At 38.9% G+C, this 20,095-nt stretch overlaps 1 protein-coding gene across 13 annotated transcripts in view; it reads right to left on the bottom strand.

Annotated features, from left to right (window-relative positions):
* LOC109837772 (probable protein phosphatase 2C 47) overlaps positions 778-20,095 on the bottom strand; it is a 45,258-nt gene continuing 25,940 nt past the window's right edge. For 4 of the 13 annotated variants that reach the window (XR_002246426.1, XR_002246423.1, XR_002246434.1 and 1 more), the window contains 8 exons: positions 19,235-19,921; positions 19,074-19,155; positions 18,886-18,964; positions 6,282-7,142; positions 6,065-6,162; positions 2,446-2,642; positions 2,113-2,348; positions 778-1,640 (listed from right to left, as the gene is read on the bottom strand). Coding sequence is in view for 1 of the 13 variants with exons in the window: in XM_020406122.1 (XP_020261711.1) it covers positions 2,189-2,348; positions 2,446-2,642; positions 3,860-3,973 (471 nt within the window). In the remaining 12 variants the exon portion in view is untranslated. Of the gene's footprint in view, positions 1,641-2,112; positions 2,349-2,445; positions 2,643-3,859; positions 4,140-5,256; positions 5,333-6,064; positions 6,163-6,281; positions 7,143-18,885; positions 18,965-19,073; positions 19,156-19,234; positions 19,922-20,095 lie in introns of those variants that run through there. The other 9 variants (XR_002246425.1, XR_002246427.1, XR_002246428.1 and 6 more) reach the window with 9 other exon arrangements.

The following is a 20,095-nucleotide window of genomic DNA, read 5'->3' as shown; positions in this document are numbered from 1 at the left end:
CGAGGGGTTCGAGCGACCCGGCGTTGGGATCAAAGCGGTGGACACGGAGATCTCAAGGCGAGCTAGAGCCGAGGTCGTGGCGTGAGAGCGGCCGCCCCCGCGCCCCCCCGGGCCCCCGGCGCGCCGAGAGAGCTTCGCCCCACAGAAAGGATTGCAGAAAGGGACGGAGGAGCAGGGCAAAAATGGTGGGTAAGGAGAGGGAGAGAGGAGAGATTGTATGGTTATTACGAATATAATATTAGAGAGAGAGAATGAGTATTATAGTCTTTACGCTGTGTAAAATTCTTGGCTTTGTGTTTGGGGGCTCAGAGCATAGTTATTACGATTTGGGGTTTTTGAGGCGTTGAAAAAGTCTTGGGTAGGGGGAAGCATATTTGTTAATTTGGGGGCTGAAAGCATTTTTCGCAAACAAAATAGTAGCACAACCATAGTCCACTTATTTCCCATCTTTCAAATGTTCAGGCATGAACATGATCATGACAAGAAAGAAAAGAACAGGAAACAAACATAACACTCAGTTGGACTCAATAGCAACATTAAAAGTACTGCAGCAAGCCTCATATGTGCGTCTTCATAGCAAGGGTTAGAATCCGAAATCACCATAGAGACCTCAATATTTCTCCTGCATCAATCATCCATAGAATTAGTTAAGTTTGTCACAAACGTATGATATTGTCATAATAATGAAACACTAGATAGCAAGATGCGATCTTTGGGAACCAGGGGACTAAAGATTAGCTAAATACACAAAGAACTTATCAGGAAAGCAGAAGGATGTGAAAATATTTACTCAATACAATGCAGCGAAGATTGAGATAAGTACTGAAGAAGCCTGGAGATGAGATCAGCAGCTTCAGATGACATTCGTTTGTGGGAAATCTGATGATATATAATAAGCTTCCAGCGAGGGGTAGAAAGTGAAAAGGAACCAAGATCTCGTTGCATAATAACACGCGCTCATCAATCATCCTCGACAAATAATACATACAGTACGAGTAAAGCCCCAAACAGAAAAGGCAACCCTACAAAACTGTTGACTGATCTCCAGCTCATACAGAAGACTGAAGGCACCCATTACAAAAAGCAAATATACATTACTCCTCACTAGTTACCAACATCATTATCCAACCAATTCCAGACAAACTACAACACCTCAACCTCGGCCTCCTCCTCCCTCTGCTCTGCCAAGAAGCACACCACAATCACAGTAACACTATTGACGGTTTTCAACCTCAATGCCTCCATGACAAGCTCCCTCGCACACCTTTCGGGGTCGCAGACCCCGCCGGACCACATTTACCACGTGCTGGCCCGACATAACGTCACAAATACCATCGCATCCAATGATCAAGAATTTGTCATCCTGTGTGATGAGAGCTTGCCTGAACTCAGGCTCCGCGATGAGTGGAGAGGGCAAACCGGTAGCTGAGGTTGGGATCTTCATGTCCCAATTGCCTAGAGCTCAAGTTACAGATTGGACTCCATTTAGGTACCAATCATCAATGTAGCCGCCAGGTTTTTCGACCCTCAGACGCTCTGCAGCATGGACTGAGCCACGGTGGTCATGAGACATGTTGATGACTTTACCTCCGCGGCAGATGACCGCTCTGCAGTCACCAACATTGGCTACCAAGAGAACCCTGATTGTTAAGAAAGAAACAAGATCAGAGAAACGGTAATGGATTGTATTATCAGGATTGTGATAGGAGTTTGATTTGCACACGGGCTTGCACATGCTATCGTATATACTGGAATATTCAGGATCTGAAGTGTTTACGTACTTTCTCAAATTATGAAAACAAAGATTCAAAAACAAAGAAAGGAACCACATATACTCATAGTTTGACATCCTTAATGACGCATAATCAAGCTAAGAACACTACCACGTAAATCAAATCACAATCATGACCAGATTCAACAATTCTCAAGATATCCTTTATTTCCTGGAATAAATTCAGTCCCATTCGGTTTACAAACATGCTGAAATAAATCAAGACCATCAAACCAATTGTTCAGAAAAAGTGCAAAAGGTTCACTAACATAATATTTCAATCAAACTGAGAATCAGCTACATATAGGAAACCACTAGGACAAAATTATGGAATGAAGTACCTTCCGAGCACCAATGCAATAAGTGTCGTACTCCCACAGGAGCTGCTCACTGTGCATTCATCAGCCAGAGCAAGGTCTACTTGCAGAAATGATCTCCGAATAGAGTTTTTGATCTCAAGTAGGAATATAGGGTCATATTTGGATGCTTGAGGGAGTGTGGATTCTTCAAAGAAAAACCTGAGGGCATGCCTCCTGATGTATGATGCTGCATCAGAACAACTATGGCCATCAAATACCTACAAAGATTAAAAAATATCAGAAACGGCAAAGTGCAATACGCAGCAACTGGATAATTAGCAATTTTGTAATTCTTTAACAACAGCAAGAACTTACCCCATAAAAGAAGAAGGTATGCAACACCTACACTGAGACTTGATGAATAGAAAAAGATCATCAATACAGATATGCTCATATTCCATATCCCTCCTCATCCCGATGTCACTGAAGCTACCAGAACAGAGGCTGGGAACGAATTCAAGAATTTCCGGTGAAATAGGAGTTTCAGGAATAGCAGCTGGAGCCCTCAGATTCTGAATAGGAAAGAACCAAGAAAAGTCGAGATTAAGTGTTTAAAACATTCTCCTCTAGATAGATCTAAAAGTAGCAGGTTTAATATTTTTAACGGAAAAGATGAAGCAGATTAAGTTGGCAAAAAAAAAACGTTTCACGATTCCATCTAATACCCCAAATGCATTTGTCAACTCCGATACTCCCTCTTTATTCCAATCCTCAATTCCTAGTTTATAGAATTTTAGTTTCTTGGTCTACAAAAATTAACTAATAATGAAACTTCAACCAGTCATGCTCTTTTTATTTCTGTTATTCAAAAAATGTCATTAAGCCTGAGTCAAATCGTTTTTCACATCCATGTTGTTGCACTTTATGTTCTATACTCCTACTAGCTCCTAGAATGTGTAATCGATGCCAACGTTTTATAAAAAGCTTCCACCTAGGCCTAGGTGATGTAGGCCCCTAGGCTCTGCGTCTTGAGAGCGCCTAGCGGCTCTAGCACCGCTCATGCGAACTGCACCGCTAGGTCTTAGTCGTGACTGCCTTCACATCCTCTAACCTCGAGAGGAGTTTACTTGGTTAATTTGGGCCATGTCTGCTCTCCAAAAAGCTTTAACGGCCTCATTATTGAGCACAAATTTCATCAGAACATCCTACATAGTGACGAGTCTAGGGGGGGGGCAGGGGTGCGGTTCAAAGACTCGAATTGCCCCTTGTATGGTTTGGCAAGCGGGATATTCCGACAAGGTTTATGTTCCTCAATATTATTAACATCTGTCCTATGCAATCTTGAAACTACTTGCGAAATGATACCGGAGACTATTTAACACTTTGCCACATGCCTTGGGCCTCTTGTCGTGCGCATGCAACTAGTATTTTCGCAGGAGACATTTCTATGTTTGGGAGGTATCATAAAAAAAGTCGAGGGAATTTGTTTGGGTTTACAAGTTGGCGTACAAGATGGATCCTGCAAAAAGACTCAGAAGAGATGACCCAACCTTAACAAGATCACTATGCACATAAATATGTTAGATTCATCTTGTACTAATTTTCACTCTTTTCTATTAATGATGCCCGGTATGAATAACCTCTTAGTCAAAAACAATTATAAAAGAAAAAGAAAAGTTTTTATCCTCAAGATTCCATCCATTACCTCAAAAAGGAAAAAACATAGTCTCATCATAAACTAAACAAGCACTAGATAAAGAAAATTACAATCAAGATCCAAGAACCTCACCAGCTCCACCGCAACCGCTCCAGATTCCATCGCCACCGACGGAACCACCGCCGAACAAGCCGCGTCGACGGCCACAGTCAAGCTCTGACGGATAATCTCAGCTCCCGCCACCATTCTAAACCAACACGAAGTCTACAAATTCGTGGGTCAATCGAATCAGCGGAAGACGGAGAATTCAACGGCCGAAAAAAGATATAACCTTGATGAGATTTGATGCCGAAATTTCAGGGACTAATTTGGATAAATTAGGAAACTGGTGGGTTTTTTTTTCTTTTCAATTTTTCCTTTTTTTTTCTTTTCAATTTTTCCTTTTTTTCTTGATGAGATTTGATGCCGAGATTTCAGGGACTAATTTGGATAAATTAGGAAACTGGTGGGTTTTTTTTTCTTTCAATTTTTCCTTTTCTTTTCTCCAACCTGAACTCAAACGGGAGGTAATCCGCCGCGGCCGAGCCGTCCCTGATACGAGTTGCCGTGCGAGCACCTTTGGTCGCGGAATTACCAAAAGGTGGGTTGAGAAGAGGACGACCAAAACACAAGAACAATTCAGTTTGGCGAAGGAAATTACCTTCTCTAGATTATGAAGAACAAAAGATTACAAGGCGGAGGAGGAGGCGGAGGAGATTGGGATCGGGATTGAGGCGGAGGAGATTGGGATTGACCGATTGAGGCGGAGGAGAAAGAGGAGATTGGGAATTTAGGATCGGGTTTCTTTTGTTTTGGTTTTGGGAATATCGTGGGCGGGCAAACGGGCGAATAAACACTGCCCATTTAGCGCCCATTTAGAAAAATGTAAAATGAACCCGCCCAATTAGACCCATTTAATTAAATGGGTGGGCGTTAGGCGGGCCAAATGATGGGCGGGTCAGGTGGGTAAATGGGTATGGGCCAAAATTGACATCCCTACAGGGGGGTAATTTCATATTAACCCTTCAAACAATAGTATGGCTTGCACTTATTCATCTCTATGTAAGTAGTTGAAAGCCAACATATAATAACAGGAGGTCCGAGAAATCAGACCAGGACCAAGACCAAGTGGAAATCAAAAAATTATTTTCTACTGTAAATCAAAGGTTAGATTTCTAATGCTGAAGGAAGTGCAGGTGTATAATGAGAAGGCACCGAATCTTAATTTGAGGGGGAAAACCAAGCACGTCAAAGTCAAACCAATGGATTACAAACTACAAACAAAATGATACAGAGCCTTGCCAATGATAAAGCAATATATAGGACAACGAAACATTGCCTTAGGGTCTAAGGAATTTTATTCCGGCAATAATTATAGCCAGTTAAACAATAAACCATTACTAGCAGCCGAGCTTAACTCCTATCCTTTGTAACACATGAGAGAGAGAGAGAGAGAGAGAGAGAGAGAGATTACAAAGAATCGAACGTACACGATCCTTTCTTTGTGCGTCGCTCTCAGTCCCCCTCAACGATCGATCAAAATCATGGTCTGATTTCTAAAATCATCTGCTAACAAAGTAGACCATGATAAGGAAATATGCTGCACATTATTTTTCTTTGTTCTGTAGATGTGAACAGATGATTTTAGAAACATGCAATTTTATGACTCTACAGGGGTCGAAGAGCACCGTCATAGAAATCGTGGACAAAACACGCGTATTGCTATCCAACATTTTCAAGCAGTTAGTGACCACCACGTACACTGCTGGATTGCTTGTCTTTAGCTCTCACTGATCAATTGTACATCACATTAATACTAAAAAGATATAATCAAATTAATACTTCCCGTGGTACCCTTTGGACAAACAGATAGAGGAAAGAAAAAGATATTACTAAATTTACCCTCATTGTGAAACGTTTCTACATACAAGTTTGAACATCTCTTCGGAAGAACATGGATTTGCAGCCAATAAATATAAATGTTACTAGAAGTAGTTATTGATCATTCATGCAGTACTCAAAAGAGACATTCGTATAAAATAGCTATGGTTATGAAATATGCTTCAATAATTAAATCATATTGCTCCCAAGACCGTCATGCGTCAATGTCATTACATTTCCAGATTCGAGTACAGGAAACAAGTATTGTGCATTCGTACTTTAGATAAGAAACTTCAAATTTGAAAGAAGGATTAAGAGATACTTATCAAGCAATTAAATATACATATCTATCAAGAAAGGACAATTTTACATAAGCAAACAAGAGAAGGTGATATATCATGCAAAGAAATCACACACCTGATTGCTACTGAAATTTGATAGCTGAGGAGTTGAACAATTGGTCAACTGAGTCCATCTCACCCAATTGACAGGACAGTGCACAAAGATCATTTTAACTGAAAACAAATATTTAAAAACATGGATTCAGTAGGCATAAAGATATAAATTGTCATTAAGAGAATAGTCCTCTTTGGAAGCCAAGAATGAATACTTATTACCCCTAAATTTTTTGTACCTGTCATGTGATGTCAATTTATTGCAAGGAGATCCTCTGAATATTTCAGTGTATTGCAGAAAGCCCGCCTATTCTATGATGAGCATACACCCTTTATAGTATAAAATACCAAAGCGGAGAGATAACTCCGTTTAGACATCCAGGGTCTAATAGCTGAATGGAAATTTTACGGATAATAAGTGGCTAAACCCTGAAGGTGCATCTGGCTATCTGCAATTAATCCCAAATAAAATCATCTTATCACTGCGTTCCACAATTTGTTAGCAAATAGGCATGAACCGTATAAAAGCTACAGACAGCTTCATATTTTCACCATTATGGACATTGCCCTTGTACCTTGTGCACACAAATTTGCATTTGCATTAATAGACCAAAACTGTGTCATTTTGTAAACAATTTTTTTTTTGAGCCTGAGAAACAGGGTGAGGTGCCCTGTTCATTTAAATATATAGAAAAAGTTAGAAGAGGAATATACATCAGCTCTAGGTGGAGAAAACACAGTGGGAGAAGTGAGTAAGGAGCGGACCATTGTCGTCACCTACCACACTAGACCTACTACATTCCTGCAGCTAGAGAAAAATAAAAACCAAAAGGTAATACAACAATACATAGAGAGGATTGTATCAGGTTAAAGACTACGACTAAAAACTGTTACTATGCTAAACGCAGCTAGCATCTTAACCAAAAAGAAACATCTTCACGTAATGATTCTACTTCCTGCAGAGAAGAGAGTCGCAAGGGCTTAATTGCTTGAGAAATTGTCCCCAGCATCATCAGGGGCGTTCTTCTTGGCTAGTTCCTAGAAGCCGAGGTTGAAGGATGCCCTACAAAGCCTCCTACCCATCCTGTCATCTTCTGTACCTGACCAGAATATAGAATATCTCGCAATGTTAGAAGCAGTGAGAAGCAGGATAGGCTGAATATCCTTGAAAATTAGAGAATTTCTACAGAACCAGATCCACCAACAAACACATGGCAACAGGATCTTCCATATAGCTTTAGTATCTGAGCAAATATTAGGAACTTTATGAAGAAGAAACAACTCATCCGTGGTCGTAGGCCAGATGTTAGATGGAAAGATGGGGAGAAGGGAGTTCCATACAGCGCGAGCAAATGAGCAATGGATAAATAAGTGATCGTGGGTTTCTGTTTCTCGATGACAGAATGGGCAACTAGGGTCACCGTTCCATCCTTTTTTGATCAAATTATCCTTTGTGTTCAGCTTCTTTTTAGAAATAATCCAGAGATGGACTTTTACCTTTAAGGGAATGTTGGATTTTTAAATCGTGTTGTAGAACTGGGATTTAATACCCCCTGAAGTAACAAAGGAGTAAAAGGATTTTACAGTGAAAATGCCCGATGAATGAAGAGGCCACCATAAGTCATCCAGCTCAGATGGGCCACCTGGATTAATATGCTCTAAGAAAGAGTGAAGATGGAGAATGTCTGCCCTTTCATTAGGGGAAATACCCCCTTCTAATTAGGGGGTGCCAAAACCATGAATTATTGATCAATCTACCTTGGGAACCATTGATGTAGTTTTTTGAGAGGGCTAGCTTGTATGCGTTAGGGAAGAGACTGCTAAGAGTATTTGCTGAAGACCATTTGTCATGCCAAAAACTGCCAGTTTTGCCATCTCCAACATTCCATCTGACAAGATTAAAGAAAGTGGATTGAAAGGAGAATAAATCTTGTATGAATCTTGAAGACGGCATCTTTGGTTGATGAGCAAGGGGGTTGGCTCCATTTTTGGAATAAACGGAGAATATCACTTTGTTGAGAAATGAGGATCTGTCGAATATTTTCCAAATCTATTTGGAGAGGAGTGCTGAATTGAAAGAGGGGATATCAATAACCCTAAGCCCTCCTTCTGCCTTAGACTTACAGACAGTCCCCCAGTTGATGAGACATTTGGTTTTTGAATAGCTGAGACTGCATTTCCAGAGGAAATTTCTTCTGATTTTATCTTTGGCCTTAATAACCCATATCGGCAGCTTAAAGAATGACATATAGTAGAGAGGGATGGAGGAGAGGACAGAGTTCAGGAGAGTTAACCTACCACCAATAGAGAGAGTTTTATTTTTCCATAAAGAGAGCTTCTTTTTGAATGATTCTAAGAGAGGTTGTCACTCTCTTTTTGATAAAGAACCTCTTTTGAGGGGGAGGCCCAGGTAAGAAAAAGGGAGGGAACCAACAGAACAGTTAAGTATCTCAGCCAACAAGTTGCCTTTATGGGGGATTTTGCCAAGATAGTAGAGGTTAGTTTTCTGAGGATTAGCACAGAGCCCTGAAATGCTAGCAAAAATGGCGAGAATGGTCATTTTGTAAACATAAGGGGGTCGATTTGACCAATCATCTTACAATTACCAATGGAATGCTTGAAAAATACAACTAAACAACGTTGACCAGTCTATTCACAAACTAAAATATATGTTCAGAATGGAAATGTATTAGACATCGATGATTTATAGGATGCAGTTTTGTGTACCAGTCTAGGTGGGGTCATGCAAGAGACGGATGCCCAGCGCATCACTAGGCTGCTCAAAGTTTCTCATAGGTTCTCCTTTTTTCGCTGTGCCTAAATTGTTCTTTAACAAACAGGATGCTTGAACCAGATAGGAGACTCAAGCACAATACTGCTTCCCATGCAATTTATATGTAGACCTTTGACCCAAACTAGCATAGTGTTGGAGTTCAAATCAGCAGGCAGTATACAGGCATCAAAAAAACAAAGTTGGATACGTTGACAACATTAAATAGTGTAGGAGTTAAGATTATACTTGTATATGTCTTGCAATTGGAATGTAATGTCAAAATTTTCTTATCTATGATGTTGACAATATTAATTAATGTATGAGGAGTTAAACTAATTTGAGGCCAACTATTGCGTGCCTCAATTTAAGATTGATTAATGATATTATTTTTCTTGGACTGAGGTATGATATTGGGCATCCACTATTAGACATTATCAGCTAACTCTAAGTTTGACAACTTAAGGAAACACTATGATCATTCAATGAGGCAACACCTTCATATTATGTCGAACATGATTAGTGACTTGAGCGAAAGGAAATAAACTTTCAGGTACCCACAGGTTCAAGTAACTTTGCTCTATATCTAACTCAGGAGAGTATATGGATTTGAACCTCACCTATAGGACATTTATGTTGCATGGTTACAGGTACCGCTACCGGGACGCGGTGGATCTCCAAATATGGCTATATAAATATTCACATTCACATATACATATTATATATTAGAATTAATAAGTTGCATTAGATCAATATTGTTTTCATTCACGTTATGGGAATCCAAATCCCTATAACATTTTTATGTTTCTTTTATTATGTGTTTATAAATTAGAAATTCACTAGTTTTTGAACTAGACATCCAAATGACCATTTAAAATCATAGTTCAGAACCTAGCCTATGTTCAACAAGTTTCAAGAAGTGGAAGAGTAGGTTATATGTCCGGAAAATGTATGACAAGTTTTTTAAATTAATTAAAACATGTATAGTTGAGTAGATGTCCGAACAAATGTATGCCTACATACAATGAGTGTCTACGGAGTTCGGGTACGAGTACAGGTAGGGTGCGTGTATGGTACTCGGATAAAAGTACCCGGGTAAGATAGAGTGACAGCATCAAGAACTTTAATGATGTTGATGATGAGCTCCTGGAGGAAACTGTCATCTTTAATTTCAACATGAATATTTTTATCAAATCATGTTTTGTTTCTAGCTTTAATATTTAAGGCTATAGTAAAAACAAAGAGGAAATTTGAACTTATTTCTCCCAGAAAGTAGGTTTCTAGCTTTAATTTCAACGTGGATATTTTTATCAAATCATGTTTTGTTTCTAGCTTTTATATTTAAGGCTAGAGTAAAAACAAAGAGGAAATTTGAACTTAGTTCTCCTAGAAAGTTGGTTTCTGCTTTTGACAATCCAGACCTGTCTGGATGAGAGATAAACAAAGAAAACTATGTGTCCTGAAATTGGATGTATATTAAAAGTCTAGTTAGTTCACTGAGACTGAATATTATGTGCTGAAACAGGCTGCTAGTAGTGAAACTACAAATAGTATAGCATCTGAGCTCCTAATTCTTTTGTGGAGATGATATTCAAAATCTTACAACAGATAATGTAATTTTCTACAGCGGAAGATATATCTGCGAAAATCCAAGTTTTCTATCCATTGGTGCAGGCTGTCAAAAAATTACTGCAGATAGTTGATCCTCACAAAACGCTAACGATGAAAGTTACAAACTAACGACTTTCACAACAACAGACGAGAGTTACAATTTGATGACTCTCATACTTCAAAAAGCTAAATACAAAGATTAAAAAACAACGATCTTTGCAGAACTTAAAAAAGAGATTATAATTAACGATCTCTTCAACTCCAAAACGCGGGGGTCCACCCCCGCGTTCCAATTCCAAAACGCGAGGGTCACCCCCGCATTCCAACTCCTAAACGCGAGGATCACCTACGCATTTCACAAAGCTGAACGCGAGGCTCGCTCCAGAACGTGAATCTCGCGTTTGATCGTTTCAATGGTAATTTGAACGGTTCAAAACCGTTTTCCACATAATGGGGCCATTAAACCCCAATTATGGAGAGATTTATGGGGTCAGCTACACCCCTAGATCTCTATAAATAGCTGAAAATTCAGCGGAATACAGATCCTTTTGGATATTATCTTGGATGGTTGGCTTTTGTTGAAGCTTTGGAGATCATTTGGCTTGACTTTTTTAAACTATTTTCGGTTGAAGAACTTTGAAATCAGTTGTTTACCTTATTTCAGTTGAAAAAGAATTAAATTTCTTTTCTGAAATTAACTCTTTCACAGAGTTCTTAAACTCGTTTAGAGTTCTAAACTTGTCTGGCAAGTTCTTCCTGATGTTAAGTCAAGAAGAGTAGACAAAATTTCATGAAGTGAGACGTTTGGATCGTTAACGGGATACAAGAATCAAACTCTCATCGTCACCAAGAAGAACACAACCTTAAACAAAGAAGGGGATCCATCCTTCTCTCTTTTATAAATCAGGAAACCGATAAAAAATTATAATTTCTTTTTTAGTCGGTTAGAGAGAAGTTATTTGGAGAGATTGTATTCATTCTTTTTCTAAGTCAGTTAGAGAGATTAAAACAAATTTTTTTCTTAATTTTCTTATAATTTTTCCCACAAATAAAAGATAACGACTCTGTTAGGGACTAGCTTTTTCACCGATGAAGAGGTGGTGACACAATCTGATACCAAACTCATGAGAACTACTGTCAAAACTCTGACCATTGAGTTTGACCAAGTATGAGGAGTTTTTCCTCCTCCAAATCCCTTAGCCCCAAAGCTATGAGCAAGATCCGTAAAATCTCCAAAGAGACTAAGGTTCTTCATACTGTTGACTCACCAAAGGAGCGTTTCTCCTTTGGATCATACTGTTCATATAGTCCTTCCTTAGAAGGAGAAGACCTGGTTTCAACTATACTCGTCAACCGAGTTAGTGACCTACACCCGTGCCTAAACAAAAAGTATTGGATCATAAAAGGTCTATTGCTTCGACTAACCTGATCAATACATATGGTGACATCACTGTAAAAACCTCAAAACAGGCGAGGAAGAACGCTGCTCGACATAGGAGGAGATCCCTACGACTAGCATAGCTTAGAGAAAGCAGATCAACCAACCAACGTGAACTTCGCGTTTGTGAGCCTCAACACGACCCTGAGCTTCGCGTTTCTACAGTAGAACGCGAGTCTCGCGTTTATGTGCTCAAACATGAGCCTCGCGAAAGCCAGGCTGAACGCGACCCTCAATGACACGTTCCACAGCCAAAACGCGGACCTCAAGTCCGCATTGAACGTGAACCTCAGCTTTGTGTTGCTCAGACAAAACGCGACCCTCGCGTCCCCGCTCTCAAACGCGACCCTCGCATTCTTACTCCTCAACGCGACCTTCGCGTTCTTATTCCTCAACACGACCCTCACGTTTCAATTGTTCAACGCGAACTTCGCATTCCAAGTGTCAAACGCGACCTTCACGTTCAGTTACCTAAACGCAACCCCCACTTTTCATTATTAAAACGAGAGTCTTGCGTCATTAATACTAAACGCGATGTGTTAAGTCGCATTCAGGATGGCCAACATGGACTTCAAATCCATGCCCATCAAGAACCAATCCCGTCCAGCCAAAGACCGAGGGTACAAAAAAATCTCACGAACTGTGAGTAACTCATCTCGAGTCTCTGCAATAGACTTGAGAGAGTTCCTATCAAGAGACGGAATTGTCCAACAAGTCACTTCCACCTCCCAATGTGAACGACTTATCTCTGTAGTCCTCTCAGAATGTCGATGTTGTGCACCTGTAACTAGGCATCAGTATTCAGCCGACTGACGAACGTCGCCTTGCCAAACCCTTACAAACGAAGACGTTCCCACAAGCAGACGACTTTGGAAGAAGAGTACTTTGGAGTCGCTTCTAACATGGTGAGTATAGGAAGATCATCAATCACTAGCTCTGATGAGTCAGAGACGGATCGGTCCCCAGGCTTGAAAGAGATCCCGAGTGAGTCCGATGGAATCTATCAACACACTTGAACTCGAAAGAGAGTTATACCCCTCTGTCAATTATCAGAGATTGACTAAAGGAACTAACTCTGATGATGAACATTTAGCCATCGCAGAGTCTCAATTATCTAGTTCTTTCGTAGAACATAAGAGCTCCGTTTATATGGCGGGAAACTCTAAAGATCTCATGAAGAGACACAATGAGCAGTAAACCATGCTCAAATCACATCAAGAGACTATCAATGAACTTCGAATCTTGATGGCCCAAATTATTACGGACAAGGCCAAGTCCCAAAAAGTAGACTCGTCGTCTCGGCATGAATCTTCCTGAAGAGCAAGATCATCTTCATCAAAGGGGAAGGAAAAAGTGATCGAGACTTCTAATTAAGAAGTTCACCACATAGAATCTTCCTCTGAAGATGGAAAAAAGACCGAGAATAAGCAGAATCCTCAGTCGGCTAAAATGGAAGAACTGAAAACTCGTTTCAATACCATTGCCAATAGAAGCGAGCTCCAAGATGAGGGAGTTATTAAACCCTATCCAGCCGAATGTGATATAACCCATTATCCTCCAAAATTTAAAGTCTAACTCTACAAGCTTTTGATGATACGGGATCACCAAACAAACATATCTACTATTTTAAGTCACGGGCTCGGAATGTGATATCAAATAATAATGTACTGACTCGGTTGTTCATTGGCACCCTTAAGAGGGTTACCTTTGAATGGTTCATGAAACTACTTACGGGATGTATCTAGAAGTGGACAGATCTAGAGAGATTCTTCTTGTCAAAATTCTTTGAAGACGATACAGAAGTCTCTATCTCTACCCTTCTTACCACTAAGCAGAAGAAGGAAGAGCCCATCAAAGCCTTTGTTGAGAGGTTTCGAAGCATGGCTCTTCGGTGTTTGACAGGTATGACACAGGCTACCCTGGTGAAAACCTGTCGACACAACTTACATACCAAACTCCTAGCCCAAAAGGGAGTTGCAGAGTGTCGTTCCTGGAGAAAACTAGTCTCCCAAAGGTGAACAAGCTCAATAAATTGTTGACGGGATCAAAGCTGAAGAAGAAAGTAAGTAGGGTCAAAGCTAAAAATGATGTTCGACATCATGCGAGCACATCATCGTTCTGAAGTGGGGGTTGTACTTGTATCCCTAACTGGATTCGTGATTCTAAAAGGATTCTCCTTAACTGAGTCATGCACCAATAATGCAATTGGCCAAGAAAATCAACATCCGACATCTCGAGGCCTATGGTGATTCTCAACTCATCGTAAATCAAGTCCGAAGAGAATATAAAGTGTGCAATGAGGATTTGCTCCCATACCACTTTGCGGCATTAAAGTTAGCCCAAAAGTCTGAAGGCTTCTTTATCGGATACGTTCCGCACCAACAAAATGCATATGCAAATGCTTTAGCTTCGTTGACGGGATCAAAGCTGAAGAAGAAAGTAAGTAGGGTCAAAGCTAAAAATGATGTTCGACATCATGCGAGCACATCATCGTTCTGAAGTGGGGGTTGTACTTGTATCCCTAACTGGATTCGTGATTCTAAAAGGATTCTCCTTAACTGAGTCATGCACCAATAATGCAATTGGCCAAGAAAATCAACATCCGACATCTCGAGGCCTATGGTGATTCTCAACTCATCGTAAATCAAGTCCGAAAAGAATATAAAGTGTGCAATGAGGATTTGCTCCCATACCACTTTGCGGCATTAAAGTTAGCCCAAAAGTCTGAAGGCTTCTTTATCGGATACGTTCCGCACCAACAAAATGCATATGCAAATGCTTTAGCTTCGTTGGCAACATTATCACCAAAAGCAGAAACAAAGATATTCGTTTCAAGTTGTGACTTATATCACCTCAAGTTTCCTCTAGAAGACTATGTAGAAGAGGCAACAGCAAAGATCGTCTGCAAAACTTCTGCAGGTCTCGAACCAAGGGATTTGCGATTCTCATTCGTCGATTATGTCTTGTACGGCATACTTCCCGACGATCCCAAAGAAGCTACTCTCTTTTCTTTGGTTTACGGCTGTGAAGCCGTGTTACCATTACAAATTCAGATCTCATCTCTAAGAGTTGCTTTTGCAACTAGGATGACCAATAAAGAATAACATCGACTATGTCTCTAAGAACTGAAAGCGTTAGACAATAAGCGGCGTCAAACCTAACAACAGATCGAGTTATACCAAGCTCGAATCTCAAAAGCCTACAACAAAAAGGTCAAAGAAAGGATCTTCAAGAAAGACGATCTCGTCTTAGCAGTCAGATGACCTATGATCCTGACACATAAGATAAAAGAAAAATTCAATCCCAAATGGGAAATACCCTTCGTAGTAGAGTCAGTCTATTCGAATACAGTTTATCGTCTCATTAATCAGAAAGGCGATGGGCTCATGATGCTAATTAACGGAATTTTTTTAAAAAAATATTACCTATAAAAATCATGAGACCTATTTTTTTCTCCCATGCAGAGTCCTAGTCAAGACTGGGGGTTGATTATTTGTTATTTCCCAAACAGAATAATAAATTCTCAAAATTGTCAGGTTAACAATACACCTCTGACAATAAAAATCTCTCAAAGAGTAATTTGAATTATTAATCTTCTTCGAAAGAAAGTAAGTCAATACTATCGAGTTAACAAAATGTCACTGATAGTATAAGCACTTCAGCGTGCATCACCACCAAAATCAACTTAATCTTTCCAACAAGATGATAAAACCACAAAAGTTGACATGTTTAACAAAACACCTTTGTCAACTATAAAACTCACAAAACCATCCCTAGCCAAAATATTGTCGAGTTAACATTACACTTCTGATGATTAACATCCTCACAGAGTTCAAATTCAGCTTGTCTCATTCTTGATATAGCAAACTTTTTTAAACTAAATCAACTTATCAATCCTCTTCAATAGGATGATAAATCCACAAAGTTGCTCAAATCACAACACAATCCCGTCAAGTTAACAATACACCTCTGATGGCAAATTTAACTTATCAATCCTCTTCAATAGGATGATAAGTCTATAAAGTTACTCAAATCGCAACACAATCCCGTCAAGTTAACAAGACACCTCTAATGATAAAATCAACTTATCAATCCTTTTTAATAGGATGATAAGTCTACAAAGTTGCTCAAGCAATCTCGTCAAGTTAATAATGTACCTCTGATGGAAAAATCAACTTATCAATCCTTTTTAATAGGTTGATAAGTTCACAAAGTTACTCAAATCATAACACAGTCCCGTCAAGTTAATACACCTCTAATGATAAAATCAACTTATCAATTCTCTTCAATAGGATGATAAGTCTACAAAGTTGCTCAAATCGTAACATAATCCTATCAAGTTAACAATACACATCTGGCAGTCAAAATTTCCACATGTCCCTAAGGAATTTGAATCAAGATTCTAATACAAGTATTCATAAAGTTAACCTTACATCTCTGATGATAAAATTAACTTACCAACTCTCTTCAATAGAGTGATAAGTCCTCAAAAATCTTATTCAAATCACAAATTTAAAAATTTCAAATTAATACTACACCACTAATGATGAAATCAACTTATCAACTCTCTTCAATAGAGTGATAAGTCCTCAAAAAATATTGTTCAAATCACAAGTACAAAAGTCAAGTTAATATTACACCTAGATGATAAAATTAACTTATCAACTCTCTTCAATAGAGTGATAATTCGACAAAAATCTTGTTCAAAACATAAGTACAAAATATCATCAAGTTAACACTACACCTCTGATGATAAAATTAACTTATCAACTCTCTTCAATAAAGTGATAAATCCACAAAAATCTTGTTCAAATCAAAAGTACAAACTATCATCAAGTTAATATTAGACCTCTGATGATAAAATCAACTTATCAATCCTTCCAAATAGGATGATAGGTCCACAAATTACTATTATGTTAACACTATACCTCTAACAGTTAAACCCCCCATGAACTTGTTAATTCTTTTCAACAGAATGACAAATGTTCATTGTCAAAACGTGAGGGTCATCCCGCGTTCCAAATTCAAAACACGAATGTCACCTCGCGTTCCAATATCAAAACGCGAAGGTCACCTCCGAGTTTCAAAAAAACAAAACGTGTGGGTCACCCTCGCGTTTCAAAAGCAAAACGCGTGGTTCGCACCCTCGCATTCCAAAGATCAGACGCAACTCTAGCATTTGCAAAAGTAGAACTCGGGTCTTGCATGTCAAATCTCTACAACCAAATTCATGATGCTTTCGAGACGGATGCAGTGAGCAACTCCTTTATGACAAGGAATCAACAGTACATTGTTCCAAAATCAAACTAAATCAAGATCCAAGGTATTTTGAAAATTCGTTCCAGTTAACCGCGAACTTTCGAAAACTTTAGAGGGCATTCTGTAGGCTGTCAAAAAAATATTGTAGATAGTTGATCCTCACAAAACGCTAACGATGAAAGTTACAAACTGATGACTTTCACGACAACAGACGAAAGTAACAATTTGATAACTCTCATACTTCAAAAAGCCAAATGCAAAAATTATAAAATGACGATCTTTGTAAAACTTGAAAAAAAGATTACAATTAACGATCTCTTCAACTCCAAAACGCAAGGGTCCTCCCCCACGTTCTAATTCCAAAACACGAGTCACCCCCGCGTTCCAATTCCAAAACGCGAGGGTCATCCCCGTGTTTTAACTCCAAAACGCGAGGATCACCTATGCGTTTCACAAAGCTGAACGCGAGGCTCGCTCCAGAGTGTGAATCTCGCGTTTGACCGTTTCAATGGTAATTTGAATGGTTCAAAATCGTTTTCCACATAATTAGGGCATTAAGCCCCCATTATGGAGAGATTTACGGAGTCAGTTATACCCCTAGATCTCTATAAATAGCTAAGAATTTAGCTGAATACAAATCCTTTTGAATCATCTTGGATGGTTGGCTTTTGTTGAAGCTTTGGAGATCATTTGGCTTGGCTTTTTTGAACCATTTTCGGTTGAAGAACTTTAAAATTAGTTGTTTAGCTTATTTCGGTTGAAAAATAATTAAATTTTCTTTCTAAAATTAACTGAGTTCTTAAACTCGTTTAGAGTTCTAAACTTGCCTGACAAGTTCTTCCCGACGTTAAGTCAAGAAGAGTGAGTTCTTAAACTCGTTTAGAGTTCTAAACTTGCCTGACAAGTTCTTCCCGACGTTAAGTCAAGAAGAGTAGACAAAGTTCGAGTTCTAAACTTGCCTGACAAGTTCTTCCCGACGTTAAGTCAAGAAGAGTAGACAAAGTTCCACGAAACAAGACGTTCAGATCGTCAACGGGATATAAGAATCAAACTCTCATCGTCACCAAGAAGAACCCAGCCTTAAACAAATAGGGGGATCCGTCCTCTCTTTTGTAAATCGGAAAACCGATAAAAAATTATAATTTTTTTTCTAAGTCAGTTAGAGAGAAGTTACTTGTAGAGATGGTATTCATTCTTTTCCTAAGTCAGTTAGGAAGATTAATACAAATTTATTTCTCAATTTTCTTATAATTTTTCCCGCAAACAATTGGCATGAGGAATACAGATAGACATATTCAACTAAATCAAGTATAAGAACATACTCTAGAGTTGAGTCAGCTGATTTTGAATCTTTCTGGGTAATCAGGCCCTGATATAATGAAATAAATAAGTTTTGAAAAACCATAATGCGTTCGTACTGTTTAAGCATAGCATACTACTGGGAGGGAACTTCACTGGTTCCTCATATTTTTAAATACTTACAAAGACCTGTTCTTTATTCCACCGATTATCTTTTTATCAGCCTTAAATTCTTTAAAGGTTCCATTCACAAACACCGGATCACGTGTACACTGATATTTTTTTAAGGAAAAAGAAGTCATGATATTTTCCTGTAACATAGTTAATTCCTGTGTAAACAATAGATGTCACCAAATTGAGAAGAATAGACAACTTTTGCTCTAAATCTGCGTCCCAGTTACAGAAATAGATAGAGAGGATGTCATGACTGATCTCATAAGAAGAATATTTCAGAGGTAAAACGTACCACAGTTAACTCCTTCCAGACCAAATTCTCATGGTTTATGTGACTCAGAAGCTTCGAGCAAATAGAGCTTCCCATTGTTCTGCAAAAGAAGTGTGAAGTTTGTCAATTCAATTATGATGCTTTATGTACATATTAATTTGTTGATACAATAACTAAAGAAAGACAAATGGAACATGAACTTGCTGGACCTTAAACAACATACTAAAATGATCATTGCGGAAGAAAATGCAAAGCTCTTGCTCTTTCAGACCTTCTATAAGGTGATATAGACTGCCAAAATAAACAAAGATAGAAACATAAATTTCCACAACCTGAGGATATAAAAATATATTAGAAAAGATTGATGTACCCATGATCTGTCAGTTGGCAAGGGAAACTGTCCAGGAAGTTATGCATCAGATGACCAGAATAGAAATCTAAGATTGAGAAAAACAGGTAGAAACTTGAAGAAAATATGAAAGGTTCTCCATTGAAGTTATGGAAGGACAAGGAGTGCATTCTTGCTCTTCTCCAAGTTCAGGAAGAAAATCCTCCTCTTCATAGTCTGACTCCCGATCTTCACATGTTTGGTATCCAGGATAAATTTTGCAGCCTTCTCCTGGGGAAATGGAGCTTCTATCTTTAGGTTTGAGCTCCTTATGTCTGATGGATCACTATCATTTCTACTACTAATGGATTTGCATTTAGGTGTTCAAACAGATATTGGCTGCTGAAGTTTTTCAGATTCATCTCCCATACTGGAACTTCTGGAGCATGTAATTTTATCAGAATTATCATCAGCTAAAGTATGTTCTTCGTTTTCTGAGACCAACAGTGTTCTTGGCTTCTTGCTAGTGCCTCTGCTTCTTCTATGTCACCTCTTCTTTCACCTACTGGAAGATTTGATGATGCAGTTGTTTCATTTGTTACAGGAAAAACTTGAGAATCTTCCACAGGAGTACTTTCTCTCTTAGCTTTCCTTGATTTGATGGAAGCAATAACCCTGCTCAAAGCACTGGAAAACTTTTGACCCAATAATAGCTGCAGCATGAATATCCTGTAAACAAGGTGAAGGTTAACCATCAAACAAAACAAAAAGCAGTTCAATCCGAATAAGATATATTAGAGAAGATGTGATTCTGTTGATCAAACCAACTTGTCCTGTTAATCATTCACTTTGTACCTTCACTTCCAAATATTTAAGTAAATGGGCTGGTCTGACTCAATCATT

This window comes from Asparagus officinalis, chromosome 4, assembly GCF_001876935.1.
Source record: "Asparagus officinalis chromosome 4, Aspof.V1, whole genome shotgun sequence".
Lineage (NCBI taxonomy): Eukaryota > Viridiplantae > Streptophyta > Magnoliopsida > Asparagales > Asparagaceae > Asparagus > Asparagus officinalis.
Note: the sequence above shows the minus strand (reverse complement) of the source record. Positions and strands in the feature narration are given on the sequence as shown.